Source organism: Peromyscus leucopus, chromosome 16_21 (assembly GCF_004664715.2).
Source record: "Peromyscus leucopus breed LL Stock chromosome 16_21, UCI_PerLeu_2.1, whole genome shotgun sequence".
Taxonomy (NCBI): domain Eukaryota; kingdom Metazoa; phylum Chordata; class Mammalia; order Rodentia; family Cricetidae; genus Peromyscus; species Peromyscus leucopus.
Window position 1 is genome coordinate 36,971,597 of NC_051084.1, and position 19,570 is coordinate 36,991,166.

Consider the following 19,570-nt stretch of genomic DNA (forward strand, 5'->3'; position numbering starts at 1 on the left):
TCTGAGGCAAGAGGATTGCCTCGAGGTCAAGGCCACGGTGGGCAATGGAGTGAAAGCCTGCCTTAAACCATAACAACGATAAAAACCCAGATGCTACCTTCATGGCTCTGGGGTCATTCCTGCCACCCCGATTTCTAACACTCTCGTGTATAAATGGAAATGGAGCTGGGAGTGTTCCCTGCTGTCTTTGTTCTGGGTTACCCATGTATCTTTGGGGACTGTCCCTGTTCATCACTGTACTACGGCGTGAACACGCCATGCTATGAATATCCCAGTGTATATCCGGCATTGCCGTGCAAGCTTGCTGGCGCTGACTCATTAGGCATACACACACCGCAGGAATCCACTAGGAAAGCGCCCAGAAGCCTGGCTCCCTGACTTCTGAATGCACACTGCTGATGGCACAGAGATGAACACAGCCACAGAGCTTCTTAAGAGTCCAGAAGAGGACGGTGTCGAAGGCTCTGAGTCACCTTGACCCAGCTTTAGAGGGGACCTGACTCTCTACTGGGGTCAGGGAACGCCCAGCCCATTCTGACGACTCTGGGAGCCTCGGTCCTGAGTCACTATTACTCAGGCTTCCCTGCAGCGGTGTCTCTGACGGAAGAGACACGTGACCATCCTCTCCGGAGAAACCGGGCTAAGCCTCCTGTGACCTATTTCAGGCGGCTACAAACCCTTTACACTAAGTCAGTCTTGAGGCCTCCGCCATCTGCACCCGGGGCTCCAGGCACTCCTGCTCCAAGTGAGCTGAAGGAAGGGAGAAGGGTCGCCCAGGAAGGGCAGGGAGGAGGGCCTGAAAGGGTTCACTGCAGCACCTGAAACCAAGCCAAATGCATCTCCTCACAGCGGCTGAGAAGGCCGAGGCGCACAGGGTGTACTGGAGCACACCTATAATCCTAACACTCGGGAGGCTGAGGGAGGAGGAGCCAGAGTTTCAGGCCAGCCTGAGCCACAGTACGTTCCAGCCCAGGCTCGGCATCTTAGAGAGAGGCCCTGTCTTCTGAAATACAAGGTAAGGAATGAGCTTGGGTTGTAACTCAGCGGTGGAGCACTTGTCTAGTTTCCCAAGACCCTGTATTCAATACCCAGTACCACAAAATAAATGAATGAAAGAATGAATGAGTGACGCCTCCTCACCTTCCTAACAACATGCTCATTGTTTTAAAAATACACACAGAAGCTGTAGTGACTCATGTTTGTGACCTCACACGCAGGAGGCAGAGGCAGGATAGTGAGTGTGAGGCCAGTCTGGACTATATGGCAAGTTCCGGGCCAGCCTGAGCTAGCTAAAATGAACCAACATTTTAGGGCCAATGAGATGGCTCAGCAGGTCAGTGCTCCCCACCAAGACTGGTAAAGTGAGTTCAGCACTTGGGACCCACATGATGGAAGGAAAGGACAGACTCTCACAAGGTGTCCTCTGACTTCCACATACTCCCACTGTGGCCGCGTGCACACATGCGTGTACACACACACACACACACACACACACACATACACACACACACACACACATACACACACACACACACACACACACACACAGACTTAGTCCTTCAACTGACTAGCAGGGTAAATAATGGTAAAAGAAAACAAAATTTTAAAAAAGCAACAATTTTAAGTATTATTCAAAATTATCAAAACTATTTAAGTAATGTGTGTGTGTGTGTGTGTGTGTGTGTGTGTGTGTGTGTGTACAAGATGTATATGCACACAGTATCAACAAGCGTGTCCCAGTGTCACCAATGAGGCCAGAGGACAATGTCAAGTGTTGGCTCTCTCACTGTTTCATTACCTTGAGAGAAGGTTTCTCATTGAATCTGGAGCTAGGCTGGGGACCAACAAGCTCAGGCCATCCTCCTGTCTCTATTTCTGACAGTATTGGGGTTACAGCCATTTGGGCAGCCACAGCCAGTGGTGGTTTTGTTTGTTTGTTTGTTTGTTTTCCCGAGACAGGGTTTCTCTGTGTAGCTTTGGCACCTTTCCTGGAACTCACTCTTATAGCCCAGGCTGGCCTCGAACTCAAGAGATCCACCTGCCTCAGCCTCCCAAGTGCTGGGATTAAAGGTGTGCGCCACCACCGCCTGGCCACACACAGCTTTGAATGTGAATGCTGGGATCCGAACTCAGGTCCTCAAGTTTGTGTAGGACAATTACTCCTGAGCTGTCCCCCCATCACTTTTTAAAGTCATGTTTTTAACAATGGTGCACGCAGCTTCTGACATCATAAAACTTAAAATTGTAGGAAGCTCTTGAGGTACCATGTGGGTGAGAGGGGAGACAAAGAGACTGGGGGGGAGGGGGAGTCTGCAGGGTGAACACACTGTCTGCTCATCTCTAAGCTTAACAGTATTTCAGACGAGAGGTTTAAAACCAATTTTAAAACATCTACACATCACAGAGGGTGAGAACCCCACTGGATCCAGCCCCTCAAGCCTCCACTGTTCACCGCCTGTGAGTCTGAGCAGCTCCATGGGTAACGTGAGGACCTGGGTCAGCACAGAGCTCCATAGACGAGGTCAGAGATCTCAGGAGATCCCAGCCGACTGCTCACACCAGAACGCTGGAGATGTTCCGGCTTCAGCCCTGTCCGTCTTTCCGCCCTGCTCCCCTCACACCCTGATCTAAGCTCCTGTCCTCATCATCAAGAAAAACTAAGAAACAGGGATCTAAGAAAGAGGGAGGCTCAGAGGTTGTTTGAATGTAATTGGCTCCCCATAGGCTCACAGTGAGTGGCACTATTAGGAGGTGTGGCTTTGTCAGAGTGGGTGTGGCCTTGTTGGAGGAAGTGTGTCTCTGTGGGGTCGAGCTTCCAAGTCTCCTATGCTCAAGCTAAGCCAAGTGCAGTTCACTTTCTGTTGCCTTTGGATCAAGATGGAGGACTCTCAGCTCCTCTCCAGCACCATGTCTGCCTGCACGCAGCCATGACGCACTACGATGAGAATGGACTGAGCCTCTGAAACTGTAAGCCTCACAATTCAATGTTCTCCTTTGTAAGAGTTGCTGTGGTCTTGATGTCTCTTCACAGCAACAGAAACCCTAACTAAGACAGAGGTTAAGAACACCACTTGCTGCTCTTCCAGAGGACCCAAGTTTGGTCGGCGGCATCCATATCAGGCAGCTCACAATATGTTAACCCCAATTCCAGAGGCTACCCAATGCCTTCTTCTGGCCTCTTGGGGGCATTTACACCTACATATATGTGGCATACATTCACCCAAGCCACATATATGCATTTAAATTTCTTGCTGGGTGTAGTAACGCAATTTCTTGCTGGGTGTAGTAACGCACGCCTTTAATCTCAGCACTGGAAGGCTGAAGCAGGCGGATTTCTTTTGAGTTTGAGGTCGGCCAGGACTACAAAGTGAGTTTCCAAGACAGCCAGAGCTACATAGTGAAACCTTGTTTCAAAATAAATAAATAAATGAAAGAAAAAAAAGAAAATAGTCCCAGTAGCTGAAACTGTAACTTCTGGGGTGAGACCACCTCAGAAATCTCAGAATTTGTGCGGCTACTAAAGCAGCTGAGCTAGGTCTCTCCCACGTATAAGATGGACATAATGAATGCCCACCCCACAGGGTTGCCGTGAGTCACTAAATACAAAGTGTTTCTATGTCGGCCACTTGCACACAACAAGCATGGCACCAGTGTGTGCTATAAAGTAAGACACCGCGTCACCACTGTCATCTTTTTAGATGATTTAGAAGGAGCAAAACAAACAAACAAACAAACAAACAGCAGGAGGCAAAATGATCCCGGGAACAAGAAGGGGACCTGGGGACACAGGCTGAAAGGGAATTCCTGAGGAAGTGTACCCTGGGATGGAGGCACCCCCTGAACAAGCCCTGCTCCTGAAAGGCCAGGCCAAGGCCCCCAGGGAATGTCCGAACACTGCACACTGGCAGCCTCAGCAGTGGCTGAACCCAAGGACCACGAACAACACTGACAAGCCGGTACTTGTTCCGGCCCGCCAAACAGGTTGCTGGCTACCTGCAGAAAAGAAGCCACGCAGCCGGGTGGTGGTGGCGCACACCTTTAATCCCAGCACTCGGGAGGCAGAGGCAGGCGAATCTCTGTGAGTTTGAGGCTAGCCTGGTCTACAGAGTGAGTTCCAGGAAAGGCACAAAGCTACACAGGGAAACCCTGTGTCGAAAAACCAAAAAAAAGAAAAGAAAAGAAGCCACGCAGCGGGCAATGGGCACGTGGGTAGGAGACCTCCTTCCCCCGAGCAGCGGACTTGGGCTGAAGGGGCCAGTCTCTGAAGCCCAGTGATGGAGGAGGCAGGACCACCTAATGTGGCTCACCTGCCTCCGTGGCTGGCTGGAAGGTGGCTTGCCCACACCGGAGAGAGCGCTTCCTTCCACGCTCACTGTGACGTGCTCTGAAATACTCGGGATCCAAGCAGCAGGCAGAGCTCGGGGCCAGGACCAGCTCTTATCGAGGTGGGCTGCTCCAACTCTCGCCCACACAGAAACTTGGGCACCAAGTGGTATCCTACACAGAAGGCGTGGGGCCTCACCTCGCAGCCCGCCCCAGAACCACAGCTTTCTGTGGAGAACTTGGGGAACCTTGCTATGGACACACACCTTCCGCAGCCGAAATCTGGCAAGCTTCCAATGGTACCAAGACCATAGCCCCGGTGTGGGCTGTGGGTGGGGCACAAGCCCCCATCCACAAGAGTCCATCCACCAGAGTAATGGAGAGCACCCCCATGTCATAAGGCTCAGGGGACCCAGAGATGAATAAACACCTGAGGCTATTGCCAGAACCTTAGTCTCAGGGTCCTGGGGAGATAGGGCCCCCACCACACATCACAGAACAGGTCCTCTCCAGGTGTGCACATGTCCTTTGGTCAGGAAGGCTGGCCCTGCTCAAGGTCCCGTGGAAGGAGGAGAAGCCTTGGGTATGAGCGTTGAGGAGGGACGGCCATTTCCAAAGCAAAAGCCTGCAGGGTCTGCTTCCTGTGCCAAGGGTGTGTACGCACCATGAAGTCAGGGTGCGGAGCTCCCGATGCCCCGAGCTGGGAGCCTCTCCGCAAGGGCCTGGCTTCCAGGGAGTGGGTGGAGAAGCCAGTGGCCTGAGAGAGGGCCATGTCTACCCAAAGGGTGGGCCAGACCTGTGCCAAGGAACCGACCCAGGATCCTCTGGGAATAAAAGCACTTGCAACAGTGCCCCGGGGCCTCCCTCCCCACAGCCTTCACCCACCCCCACACCACCAGTTCACCAGATGGTGTGTGCCAGCCCCGCACAGCAGCCTCATCCCTCCCCCGGGGGTCCTTTACAATGGACACTCTCGTGACAGCCCTCCCGTGAGTCCTGCCAGGCCTCAGGAGGGACACCAGCTTTCAGAAGTCTGGCCCCCTGCAAGTGCTCCAAGGGAGGCCGGCTTGATGGGACACGATGAGGGGGACAAGGACCCACCTGGCTTCCACTGCCGTGCACGATGTTCTCTGGGGTTTCGTAGGCCTCAGACTCCATGTAGACATTCTGGTTCCTCTCGTGATTCACCTGTACCCGTAGGATTCGAAAGGAAGACCCGCCAAGATCCAGGGCGATGAAATCCCCCTTCTCTGACAAGGGAGAAAAGAGGGGTCATGTCAGACTCGAAGTGTGAGGAGGCCGTGGGCAGTATCCACCCTTTGGGCCTAGCCCTGTCTCTCCCGCCCGCCCATACAGCGTCTTCAGCAGAGAGCACGCTCACTTGGCTTGGCCCTGCTGGAGCAACTCTGGTCTCACGCGGCAGAGGAAGAGGCGAGGAAGAGGCGTTGAATGAGGCACAGAGCTCCATTCAACCTTCCTCTGATTACTTCGACTATTTAAACAGCAGTACTGCGCCCACACGACACTAGCTTCTTACTTTGTTGAGATGGGGTCTCATGTAGCCCAGGCTGGCCTCAACATCGCTATTTAGCGGAAGATGACCCCAGTCTCCCAACCCTGCCGCCTCAGCCTCCCAACCGCAGGGATTAAAGGTGTGTGTCGCCACACCCAGCTTAAACAGTATTTTAGGACAGGAAAAGCCTGTGCTGAGATCCATCATCCTATGCCCTGGGTTCCTTCCATGTTGGCTCAGATGTCAATCACTGCTTGCCCAAAGCTCCTTGGGTTGGTTTTTTTGTTTTTTTTTTTCCCATTGTTGTGGTAAGATATACACAATATGAAACTTAGCACTAGGGTCGTTTTTGGAGTACACAGCTCAGTGTCACTAAGGGCATTTGCAAGGTTAAGTAACCACCATCACTTCTGTCGAAACTTTTACATCACCCAGCATGACTTGGAAATCATTAAGCGGTAATTCCTCATCCCCACCCAACCCTAGAAACCGCCACTGCATGGTCTGAAAGGGGTCTGTTCTAGACATTTCATATAGGTGGAATCAGGCATAAACTGTCTCTTTGTAACTGGTGGCTTTCACTCAGTGTAATATCATCCATGCTGCAGCCTGGATGACTAGGGCAGGAGTGACAGCCACCCTTGTCTCCCGAAGTCCCAGTAGCCCTCATATCCATGGCTATCAATATCAGACTGGTGGCACCTCACTTACCCTGAGGAGGATATCATGCATGCGCACACACCACACCACACACACACACACACACACACACACACACACATACAGAGTTTGTAATTTGAGTCACATGCAGTTCCTTCATTCAAAATGTATGGTTCGAGCCAAGTATGGTGGTCCATGCCTGTGATCCCAGCACTAAGGCTAAGACAGAAGAAGGTTTGTGAGTTTGAAGCTAACCTGGGCTACACAGGGGTGTGTGTGTGTGTGTGTGTGTGTGTGTGTGTGTGTGTGTGTGTAATAATAGTATCTAAATAATTCTTTAATTATATTTTTAAAATCCAAAGGTTGGGGATATAGCTCAGTGGTAAAGTGCTTGCCCAGCATATGAGAGGCCCTGGGGTTGATTCATAGCACCACAACCAACCACTAAATAAATAATAAATGAATGAATGAGTGAATAAATAAATAAATGAGCGAATAAATAAATAAATGAGCAAATAAATAAATAAATGAGCGAATAAATAAATAAATGAGCAAATAAATAAATAAATGAGCGAATAAATAAATAAATAAATAGGATTAAACAACTCTGTTCTGGGCATTTCACAGAAATGGTTCCTGGTGACTGGCTTTTTTCACTTAGCAAAATGTTTCTAGCGCGCTTCTACACTGTACAGTTTCCCAGCATCTCATTCTTGTTGTGGTTAATACTATCCCACTGTCTGCAGGTACCACGTTTCACTTCATTGACTGATGGATGTGGGCTGGTCCCACTTTGGGCTAGTAGGACCAATGCTGCTAGGCACACTGGCACCCAGGTTTGTGTGTGGACACGCGTCTTTGTGTCTCTCAGGTGCAGGCAGGACTCAGACCGCCTGGTAAAGCACGGTTAGCTTGTCCCAGTGCCACTGTCTGACCAGGTGGCTGCATCACTTTCTGGTCTTATTTGTGGTGGATGAACTCTCTAGTTTGTCCGTATCTTCAGGAGCACACGTGTGACGTCACTTTCCGCGGTCCCTCATGGCTCTCTGATGAGTGCTGACGCTAGAGCACCGTCCACCTACTTCCTGCCCATCTATATCTGCTTTGGAGTTAGGTCTGCCCACAAAATTGGAGGGGTCTTTTTTGAGCTGAGGACCGAACCCAGGGCCTTGCGCTTGGTAGGCAAGTGCTCTACCACTGAGCTAAATCCCCAACCCATGGAGAGGTCTCTACATCAGATCTATGGGGGTAAAAGGACTGGTCACCCAAGCTTGACAATCTGAGTTCAATCCCCAACCAAACCGATGTAAAATGCCAGATATGGTGGTGCACATCTGTAAACATCTATAATCCCTACCCCTATGGCCACTTGGGAGGCAGAGACTGGAGAATGGATGGGAGTGAGGGTGGGGGCGGCCTGTGGGCAAGCCTGGAGCGTACAAGGCAGCAAAGGAAAGGCAGAAGGAACGAGAAGACTCACAGAAGTTGTCCTCTGACCTCCACAAGCATGCTACGGCATTAATCAATTAATAAGTAGGGCCGGGGATGTAGCTTAATTGTGGAGCATTTGCTTAGCTTGCCCGAGGTTGTCTTAGTCACTGTTCTGTTGCTGTGCAGAGAGACACCATGACCAAGGCAGCTCTTACCAAAGAAAGCATTTAATTGGGGGCTGGCTTACACTTTCAGAGGGCCAGTCATCACGGCAAGAAGCAGACAGGCATGGCACTGGAGTAGTAGGTGAGAGTTTTGCATCTGATAGTATACGAGGCAGGCAGAGAGAGAGAGAAGACTGGGCCTGGCATGGGCTTTTGAAACACCAAAGCCCATTCCCTGTGACACACCTCCTCTAACAAGGCCACACCTCCTAATCCTTCCCAAACAGTTCCACTAACTGGGGCTCAAGTATTCACACATGTGAACCTATGGGGGTCATTTTCTTTCCAACCACTGCATAAGTTCAGTTCCTACTGCAGGAAGGAAGAAAAGAAGGAAGGAAGGAAGGAAGGAAGGAAGGAAGGAAGGAAGGAAGGAAGGAAGGAAGGGAGGGAGGGAGGGAGGGAGGGAGGAAGGAAGGGAGGGAGGAAGGAAGGAAGGAAATAAGGAAGGAAGGAAATAAGGGAGGAAGGAAATATAAATAAGGAAGGAAGGAAGGAAGGAAGGGAGGGAGGGAGGGAGGGAGGGAGGGAGGAAGGAAGGAAGGAAGGAAGGAAGGAAGGAAGGAAGGAAGGAAGGAAGGGCTAGATAACTCAATAAAGTGTTTGCATTCAAGCATGAGGACCCAAGTTCAATCCCCAGAACCCAGGTTTAAAAAAAAAAAAACAAGCCAGGTGCAGTAGCATCTGTAATCCAGCACTGGGGAGGTAGACAGTGGATCCCGGGTGCTCACTGTAACCAGCCTGGCCCACTTGTTACGCCCCAAACCAACAAAAGACCCTATGCCAAAAAATAAGATCCACAGCACCCGAACACCTGAAATTGAAACTGACCTCGGGCTTCCACACACGTGTGGACATTCTCCCACATGTATTCACACACACACACTCACAACAACAACAACAGGGCAGGTGAGGTGGGTAAAGCACTTTCTGCGCAAGCCTGAAGAGCTGAGTTCAATTCCTGTACCCCCCCCATAAAGATGGGAGGGGAGAACCAACTCCACAAAATTGTCCTCTGAGCTCTACACACTACCACAGTACGTGCGTACCGCCATATGCGCATCATAGAGTTCCACAATAGTAATAAATAAAATAAAATTAAGTTTTGAAATACAGTAACAATAAAGAAAGTGCAAACGTCTTAAAATTTTCTTGTTACTTTTGTGGGGCTGGGCATTGAGCCCTGGGCATAACATACGGTGGGCAACAGCATTAACCAAAGTTTTACATTTTCGTGAAGTGCTGTTTGTTTCTGGTTTTGATGTTTAGTTTTGTGTTGTAAGAATCCAGCCGCCAAAAGCAAGGTCACAAAGGCTCACATCTATTTTTCTTTAGGCGTTTCATGGTGCCAGCTCTTACACTTACGTCTTTGATCGACTTGGAGTTAATGTTTTGTATAGGGTATGAAGTAAGGACACAACTTGGTTCTTTGTGGACCTTCAGCGTCCTGGCATCACAGGCTGAGGAGACTCTTTTCCCTCACTGAATAGCCTTGGCTCCCCTGCCAAAAATCAACTGACCATGAAAGTGTGTCTCTGTCTCCCTGTATGTTTTATTTGTTTTGGTTTTTACTTTGTTTTGTTTTGAAACAAGGTCTTACTGTGTAACCCTGGCTGGCCCGGAACTCTCTATGTAGACCAAGCTGGCCTTAAACTCAGAGACCCACCCATCTCTGCCTCCTGAGTGCGGGATTAAGGCTGTGTACCACCGTACCCGGCTTTATTTTTATTTTTGAAATAGTGTTTCTTTCCCACCAAAATACAGTATATTCTCTTTTATACAGTGGACATGTGCTTATATTTGATTCATTATAAACTTATAATTGGGAAAATTTTCAGTTGCCAGCTGGGTCTCATGTTCAGATAAGTAAAAGAAAGCAGGTTTCCTGTCACTGAAGCTCCAGGTAACGGTGGCCGAAAAGAAGTCGGGCACCCTGGGCTGGCCCATCCCACCCTGTCCTGCTCACCCCCATCTCCACTCAGCCTTTGAAACAGGCTCAAGCCAGCAGAGGTTCCAGGAAGTTCAGGTGAGAGCGGAAAGGATGACCGTGACATGCCAGGACAGAGTTCACAATCATCTGAACGACAGTGTCTGGATGACAGTAAACAAGACGATGGAACTGAGAGGTTCCTGACAGGTGGCTGCTGAGATCCTGCCAAGGGGTCCCTCTTGAAGCAGGGTCCTCCCTACCTGGGGTGTCCCTGGCTCCATCTGAAGTGTGCTGTGTGGTGTGGCTGCGGGGGGGAGGGGGGGGGGTGTGGAGGTTGCCACACCTACTTGAAAATCACTTTTACAGCCCAGGAAACGCTGGGAAAATATTAACTCCATGCCACAATTTATGGAAAAGAAAGCTCCCAGCAAACTGGTCCTACCAGTGGCCAGGAGCCCCTCCCTTCTCAGACTAGCAAATACTCATTGCTCGTTGTCTCTTTTTCTCTCTTTCTCTTTCCTTCTTTCTTTCTTTAATATGTCTACAGGTGTTACCTTCCTCAACTGGGCAAATGATAAGCAGGTTGGAGACAGGGCTGTGGGGACAGCAGACCATCTGAGGGTAGGAGCTGGCTCTGCAGGAACCACCGACCTCAGTCGCAAGGTCTGTTTGCTCTTTTATTCTGCCAGGCCAGGGACAAAGAGAACCGGCTTCAGGTAAGTGCCACAGGGCATTTGGTAAGCTCTGCTGGATGCCTGGCATTTCCTTAGCTCAGACTCGGGATCCTCCTGCCTAAACCACCTAAATAGCTGGGATTATAGTCAGGCACTAGCCTGCCTGCCTAAAATTTATCTAACCTATCCATCTGCCTATCTATCCATCTACCCATCTCTCTCCTCTCCACCCCCTTCCTCTCTGACAAGGTCACACACAGCACAGCTCTCTCTTGAACAGAACTTCTGATCTCCCTGCCTCGACTTCCTGAGTGCTCAGATTACAGTGCCCCAACAGGCCCATTTCGGGCTCACCCGTCTTATGAGGCCAGCTTGGAGGGGGTGGAGTCGAGAGAATGCTGGCTGTTTCACCTTCTCCCTGTCTCCTTCCACGACATCGGCAATACCAGGGAATTCTAAAACCCACTTCCCCTTTCCTTCCCCCAGAGGAAAATGCTGCTTAGAAAGTTCCTCCCCTCCGACTCCAGAGTGAAGGGCAAGACTGGGAGACCTCACTATGCTTCGGACGGTGCCTGACAGGTCCCGAAGCCCTGCCACTTAGTCCTGCCTTTTTACGGCAGCCGGAGCAGGAAGAATCCTGCCCTCCATTGCCTGTTTATTTAATTTTTTTTTTCAGTCCAGTTAATTGTTTCTTTAAAGAGAGGAACTCATGGCAATTCTCCTGCCTCAGCCTTCCCACATGCTGGGATTATAGGTGTGAGGCACTGAACTCCCACACACCCATTTCACAGAAGAGACAACGGAGGCTGAGACTGAAGTAACTTCCCGAGGAACTAGTCAGTGAAAGTGCTGGGGACTTCTCCCTTAGTTTCGGGTTTTCTTTCTTTTTACCTCCTCTTTCTTCCAGTTCAGCTTCCTGCACCAGCAGCTCCTGGCTTCCCTCCAACTTCCTCTTTGCAGCTTTAGCCTCAGATCTGCCTTCCCGCTCCAGGGGAAGCCTCCTGCCCTAGCTCCTCCCAGCATTTCCCACCGCACTGCGGGGGAGGGAGCCGCTCTTCTGGAGAAGGCTCATTAGGCACCGCTCTGAAGGGCCGCGCTGAAGGGCCTGGCATCTCTTCCCTTCTGAGGAAGGTCATTATTGACGGGGAATAATGGAAAGCAAACACAGGGCAGGTGTCTCTGAGCACCGGCCTGTGCTGGAATACAAGGCAAACAGAGAGCGCCTTCATGACATGACGGGCCCCGCTCTGTCAGTGAGCTACAGCAAGCCAGCGCCAGTGACCATCTTCATCCGGAACCCCACCAGGACCAGCTCCGAAAGCTGGGACCCGCAAGCCCCTGGGACTTCAAGCCATCGCCAGATACCAGGCAGCCAGAGCTAATCAGACTCCGACTCAAAAAAGAAAGGAAATGATCGCATGTGGTGGTGCTCGCTTTCAATCTAGCACTGCATTGGGGAGGGAGAGGCTGGCAGATCTCTGTGAATTCAAGGCCAGCCTGGTCTACACAGCGAGTTCCAGGCCAGTTAGGACTACGTAGTAAGACCCTGCCTCAACAGATAAATAAATACTTAAAAAAAAAAAAAAAAGAAGGTGTTCTTTCTTTGGTAGAATGTAGGGCACAAAAACATCTATCACCAGGCTGGAGAGAGGGCTCAGCAGTTAAGAGCACTGGCTGCTCTTCCAGAGGACCCGGGTTCAATTCCCAGCACCCACATGGCAGCTCACAACTGTCTGTCACTCCAAGATCTGACACCCTCACACAGACAGACATGCAGGCAAAACACCAATGTACATAAAATATAAAGAAATTGTTATAAAAATTATATCTGTTACCATTGTGAGTGTGGTGGCACAAACTTGTAATCCTACCTCTGGAGAGTCTGAGGCAGGAGGACTGAGAGTTCAAGGCCAACCTGGTCTACATAAGGCTTTATCTCATTAAAAAAAAAGAAAGAAAGAAAGAAAGAAAGAAAGAAGGAAGGAAGGAAGGAAGGAAGGAAGGAAGGAAGGAAGGAAGGAAGGAAGGAAGGAAGAAAGAAAGGAAAAATATGACCAAATATGCTATAAATCATTCTGCTTTGCATGGAAGAAGGTAATAGTACATCTGTACGTTCCCAGGAAATGTTTTATGGCTTCTCCTTTGTAAAGAACATTTCCATGAGCCACGAGAGAGAAACAAACATCCAAGAATCTACAGCTTCCCACAGCTCCCAGGCTAACCGAGACCTACAATATCCTTGGCACTAAATGGGGCAGGGGGAAACCTGTGACTCAGGAATGAGGCACAATCAACTCAGAGCAACTTCGTGGCAAGTACTGTCCAATAAACATGTCCAAGGGAGCTGGAAAATACAGAGTGTTGGACTTTGCAGAGGACCCGGGTTCTGTTCCCATCTGGTGGCTCATCACCATCCCTAACTCCAATTCCAGGGCATTTGATGCCCTCTTCTGACTTCAGAGGTCATGGTGCACATACATTTTTGCAACAAAACATTCACACACATTATTTAAAAAAAATTAAAAAACTCACACCTTTAATCTCAGCACTTGGGAGGCAGAGGCAGGGGGATCTCTATGAGTTGCAGGCCAACCTGGTCTATATAGTGAGTTCCAGGTCAGCTAGGAGCTACACAGTGAGACCCTGCCTCAAGATAGATAGATAGATAGATAGATAGATAGATAGATAGATAGATAAGTAGGTAGATAGGTAGATAGGATAGATAGACCAATCGATAGATCTTTGGGAAAAATCAAAAGGTACGTGGCCTTATGAATGTTTGTTTCAGGAGCCAATGCTGCTGCCGACAACCTTGTCTTTGAAGCTCCTGGTCACAGTGGACAACAGGAAATACAGAGACTCACAACTGGTCAAAGTGATGAGAACAAGGACCTGTTTGTTGGATGCTCAGCCAGAAATGGGACATCAGTGTCACCCCTCCAGGACTCAGGGAAAATGGTGGATGAGGGGATGGGAAGGACATGAGAGCTGGAGACGGGGGTACCGTGAGACAGTGAGCTGGAAGGGGCTGCCTGCAGAACATGACAGACAAGACAACTGCGTTCTTGCTCTCACGGCCGCTGTGTTTATCAGCAGAAGATCTGTGGAAGACTAGACCCAAATCCTGCCATGAGTAGGGGGAGGCATGAAGCCTCCCCCTCCCTGAGGACTTACAGGCAGATAGTGGTAACTAGGAGAGGGGCTCAGCTCACGAGCGCCCACCCCTCTCGGACTATCTGTAGGTGGTCAGCGGTTGCTTTGGAAGGCAGAGGCATCTCCCTCAGTAGTATAACTGCTGGTAGGGAGCTCATTCTCTTCAAAATAAATCCTTCATCCAGCATCCCATAAGAACCCTTAAGAAAACAGAGTGATCCCTAAGCAAACAAACAATAAAAATAGAAAAGTAATTTAAAAAAAATGAAGAAAGAAAGGGACTCAGAGGGCACGGGAGGGTAATGATAGGTGGATATGGTCAAGATCCACTATAAACATGCAGAACATTTCACCATGAAACTGTCATCATATATAATTAACATACAATAATGTCCAGAGGAAGACTTGCTCATAAAAAAAAAATGAGCTGTATATATTAGAATGTGTCAGATATATTTCCAAAAAAAAAAAAAAACCTTCCTGAAAAATGGCCGGTTTCCAAGCTCAACCCAGTCCACTGGGGTCAAGGACAGTGGGAACGTGGAGACTGGCTCCTCTCCTCCCTTGAAAAACCACATCTCCCACCCCGGAAGCGCCATGTCCAGGGCACTCATTCCCATTTTCCTGCCCTCATTCTGTGGCTCGGCTCATTACCACAGGTGAAGAGTGATGATTCTCATTCCTACAGGGGAACAGCGCCTCAGACTCAGACTTCCTGCACTCAAGACCTGCTTCTGATCCATCAGTAAAGCCCAGAGGCAGGCGAGATGACGGAGGTAGCAACCTACTCCCCAGAGGGGCATGGACTGAGCTGGTGGGGGGGGGGGCGGAGGACAATGTGGCTGGGGCATAAATACCAATGTCTGTGGCATGCTCGTGTCCGGGGCACGTGAGCTGAGCCCCCTCATAAATATTAGGAGTAGGAAGGAAAGCTATAGCATAGGCTGTGAGCTGTACTGTCTCCCCTAAAACCACGGGTTGAAGTCCTAACCCCTGGTACCTGTCGGTGGGGTCTTATTTGGGAACGAGCTCTTGGTGAGCAAGTAAAGTCACATTTCTCAAGGTATGGGCAGCGGCCCCCTTGAGGGTCGAAGGGCCCTTCCACAGGGGTCCCCTAAGACCGTCTGCATACCAGATCTTTACATTACGATTCATAGCAGTTGCAAAATCACAGTTATGAAGTAGCAACAGAAGTAATTTTATGGTTGCGGGGGTGTGGGGGGGGGGTCGTCGTCACCACAACATGAGGAACTATATAAAGGGGTCGAGGGGAGGGGGTCATTAGGAAAGTTGAGAACCACTGAAGTAAAGAAAAGGTCACCAGTGTGGGCCCTAACCCGATACGGCTGGCATCCCTCAGGACAAACGACAAGGACCCAGAGGATCCCATAGTCGTCGTTGTTCAAGTCTTTTTGGCTTCATCCCCTCCCCTCCCCTCCCCTCCCCTCCCCTCCCCTCCCCTCCCCTCTCATTATGTTGTCAATACTGATCTGGGCTCCTCGGAGGAAACAGGCAGGGGCCATAGGAGGCCCAGGGCCCAAGCCGCAGGCTCCGGCTCCCCAAACCCCGTCACCGTGTCCCGGACCTGGGTATACAGCTATGTGAGTCACCACATTTAAGTCACCACTGGTTGGGAGAGACACACCATGATTGGATGAAATATTAACAAAGAAAAAAAATGCCACTGGGCTAATAACAAGGTGGGAATAACAGAAAGAAAAGGGGAAAAAAAAGATGGAAGACGGCACAAAGCAGTGCAGATTTCAGAGTTGTTTTTTTTTTTTTTTTTTAAATGAGTGATCCCAGATGGAGGAGACATGGAAGCAGACTCTGGGGACGGCAGCTGTGCTAAAGCAAACGGGTCCTTCTCATGCAGGACTGCTCAGGGCCTTCCATATCTTCCTCAGATCCCCGTAGGGAACTAGAGAATGGGGTATTTCCCAAATGAGTGGGCCTTGTCTGGAAGCATGGTGGGGGCGGGGATGGCGAGGTTACTAGTGTCACACTTTGAGACCCTCAACCTTGGAAATGGATGGTGGGGGAAGTGGGGGAGGGGCACTGCTTGAGCTAAGGGTACTTGGAAGGAGCCAGTTTGAAATGCAAGTTCGGAAAGGAAGAAGCCGTCTCCTCCTCCTCCTCTCTCCTGCCTCCTCCTCCTCCCTGATCACAGGGGATCAGGTAACCTTCCCAAGCCTCCCCAAGCCCAGCTCACTTGCCATGCCCTCCCCGCCCTCCCCACTCTCGGCTAAAAGGCCTGGCTGAACTCAGCTAAGACACGGGAGAGATTCTTTGCCTGCTTATGGGCTCATCCGGGGCTAAGAAAAAGTGAGACTTCACACCAAGGGCCTCCCTTCCCCGACCACAGGCACCAGAACATGCTGGGGATAGAGCAGCTGGGGTCGTTCGGCCGGCTGCCGCTTCAAAAGCTGAACGGCTGGTAACCAACCCTTGAAGAAACACAAGGTCCTGGGTCGGAGCCAGCTCAGGGATTGAACAAAGAAACATCAGATCTGGAGACAGCGATGTGTGTACGGTGAATCCCATCTCTAGAACAGCATGAACAGCGCACGCACGGGGTAACCCGGCCCAAGACTCAGTGAGGACTTTCCCAGGGCCAGCGATAGCCGGGACTATTCCGGCTCCAGCCAGATGGCACGGCAAGGCCCAGCCATAGCCCTTTCCTGGGAAAAGGGACTGTAAAAAGCTGCAGCTTTGCTGGCATGGACCCAGGAGCTGCTTCAGACGTGATTGAAGATCCAGGCCTCCAGAGCAGGACAGAAATTGCAGAAGGGCAGAGGCCAGACTCACAGGAATGAACTCGGACTCCCTGGAACCCAGCTCCCCTCACGGCAGGCTGGAAGTGAACCCCATCGTGGTACTGGAGTGGCTTCAGCACGCACCTTTGCAAACTAGGAGTAGTCGCTGGGAATTGGCTGGGCAAAATGGCTGCCACTGACTGAGCAAATGAGGCCCTGGGCTCCCAGCTTCCACTTGGCCAGTGAAGAGTGGATGCCAATGCCCTGGAGAGGAGTGCCCTCAGGCCTCAGGGAAAGCGCTTCAATTCCCTGCCGCAGGCAGGAGCCACAAGAATGCACTGAGAAGAGAGTTCCTGGGGCTACCTTGATACTGGGTAGGGAATTTGTCCAAACGGGGACTCGAATGCCCTGCCTCTGAGTCCAATGTGGGGGACCCCCTCCCACTTTTTTCCCCAGGGTACTCTTGAGGAGAGAGGGATAAGAGATTTCCATAGAAGGATAGAGGGCAGAGAGAGAAACACAGAATAGCCTCACGAGGGCCTGGATCCTTATCCATCGGCCCCTTCTGTCTCTTCTAAAGGGCTTTTTAAAGGAATGCCAAGAGATGGAGCAAGAGACCTCCCCACTAGCTCAGCCAAGTGCAGACCCTTCCAAACACCTGGTAACCACGCCCGTGGTCCAGCCATCTCCTCATGCAGCCCTGCTGGGTAAAGCAAGCTGAGATCTCACTAGGAAACCTCTGTGGGCTCCCACAGTCCAAGCCCTACCTGGCCACTAGGCATGCTACTTATCAAGGGCAAGACATCCAGGTGCTTGGGATTCTCTCAACGAAGCTTTAGTTTGTGCTAGAGACGTAAGATAATCCCACACAGTACCTACAAACCCCTAAATGCTATACTTTCCAAGTGTCACATAGCCCTGCCGTGAGGGCAGGTCAGCATTGTCCAAAGTGGTGTCATCAGTGCCTGGCAGACGTATGACAGATGGGCTGATGTATAGATAAGAAAGATACCGGATCAATGGGAGAATAGATGGGTGGGTAGGTGGGTGGATGGGTGGCAGGATAGTAGATAGATCAAAGGACGAACAGGTGGAAGAAATGGTGAATGATTGAAAATGAACACGCGATCAAGTGTTTGGAAGGATGGTCCCACAGAACACCCAAGAGCCCGATCTCTCGGAGACTCACCTGAACCATCAGGGATGGACCTTACAAAGGTCGGCAACATCTTGACCGAGGCTGTTGGATTATAATCCCGGGAAAGGCCATTCTTCATTTCTTTCTTGAAGCGTGTCAGGATATCTATCAGAATTTCATCAGAGAGCCGCATGGCATACAGATACTTATCAATCTGGGGGAGAGATAAGAAAGGAGGAGGCTGAGTTCAAGGTAGGTTCCGTTCAGCTCCAGCCTGGCGGGGCACAGGGCGAGAAAGTGGCGGGTGGCCTGGACACTCGGAACTCCAGACACACTGGAGCAACCTCGAGGGAACGTCACACCAGAGGAGGCTGCCCAAGTCCCTCAACTGTGCCACCCACAGCAGGACCTCAAGTGCCTCTGTCCCTCTTCCTCACCTACAAACAAGACAACCCCAAGGCCCCTTCCAGGCCTGGATACTACATGGCAGATGCTGTTTGGTCCCCAAGGATATGATACAGGCAGGTTTCCTCCTCTAACAGTGGCACCTTAGGCATCCTTCCCTCTGTGAGAAGGGGCTGGTTCCTTCTTCAAGGTTGGCAAGACCATACCGGCTAAGAACCGGCTAAGGGATCTAGGGCCAGCCACACGGCTTCAAGGCCTAGCTCTGTTGTCTTAGAGTTGTGTGAATTTCTGTTTCTTTAGCTGAAATAATTAGGACTTAACCGTGTGTGTGTGTGTGTGTGTGTGTGTGTGTGTGTGTGTGTGTGTGTGTGTGTTTGTGTCCTATAATGCCAGAATTCAGGAAGCTGAGGCAGAAAGATCACAAGTTCAAGGCCAGCCTGGACTATATAGTAAGACTCTCATAAAAATAGATGAATTAAATGAACAAATGGATGAAGGTGCCAATGGGCTTCTTTGAGCAATGACTTCATTCAAAGTTTCATTTATTTTTATTTTATGTGTATGATTGTTTTGTCCGAGTGTATGTGAGTGTGCTGTGTGTGTGCCTGGTACCCTCGGAGGCCAGAAGAAGGTGCTGGATCCCCTGGGACTGGAGTTATAGATGGTTGTAAGCCACCATGTGAGGAATCAAACCTAGGTCCTCTGCAAGAACATCAGGCGCCCCTTACTGCTGAGCCATCTCTCCGCTCCCAAATATAATTTCTAAGAAGGCAGATGTGGTCAGTCAAAGAGCCAGAACTGTCAGAGAACGCGGGTGGCTAGTCCCAGGAAGGGGCATTAACCCCACCCTCAGAATGTTTGGAGACAGTGCCGGGGCCCCATGCCCACAGGTGGGGACTCTGTGCCTGCTTAACATGCTCACAGCTCCAAACAGATCTCTCTGACCTTAGAACTTCTTTCTGGTCCCTGATTCTCTTCCAGGACACAGGCTCCTAATCTCAAAGCCCTGGGTTGGTCACTGATTGTCCTTTCTGCTTGGTCTCTCAGAAAGTGTTTCCTGGGAGCTGGGGGTGTTACTCGGTTGGGTCAAACCCAGGTCTGGCAGCACACCCCTCTAATCCCAGTGTACCACAGAGCTACGTACACCACCAGCTCCCTCGTAGACAGTTGGTTTTGTTTGGGACAAGGTCTCTCTCTATATAACCATGTAGCCATCTTCATGCTCCTGTCTCCTGCTTCCTGCCTCTTGATTCAGCAGTGAGGAGCACCTAATATTCGTGAGGAGGACTTATGTTTGAGTCCCAGCACTCACATGGTGGCTTACAACCATCTATAACTCCAGTTCCAGGGGATCTGGCATTAG

At 50.5% G+C, this 19,570-nt stretch overlaps 1 protein-coding gene across 3 annotated transcripts in view; it reads right to left on the bottom strand.

Annotated features, from left to right (window-relative positions):
- Hk1 (hexokinase 1) overlaps positions 1 to 19,570 on the bottom strand; it is a 111,513-nt gene that overhangs the window by 31,845 nt on the left and 60,098 nt on the right. For all 3 annotated transcript variants that reach the window (XM_037200104.1, XM_037200103.1, XM_028886184.2), the window contains 2 exons: positions 17,854 to 18,016; positions 5,425 to 5,573 (listed from right to left, as the gene is read on the bottom strand). In XM_037200104.1, the coding sequence (XP_037055999.1) occupies positions 5,425 to 5,573; positions 17,854 to 18,016 (312 nt within the window). The remainder of the gene's footprint in view (positions 1 to 5,424; positions 5,574 to 17,853; positions 18,017 to 19,570) is intronic.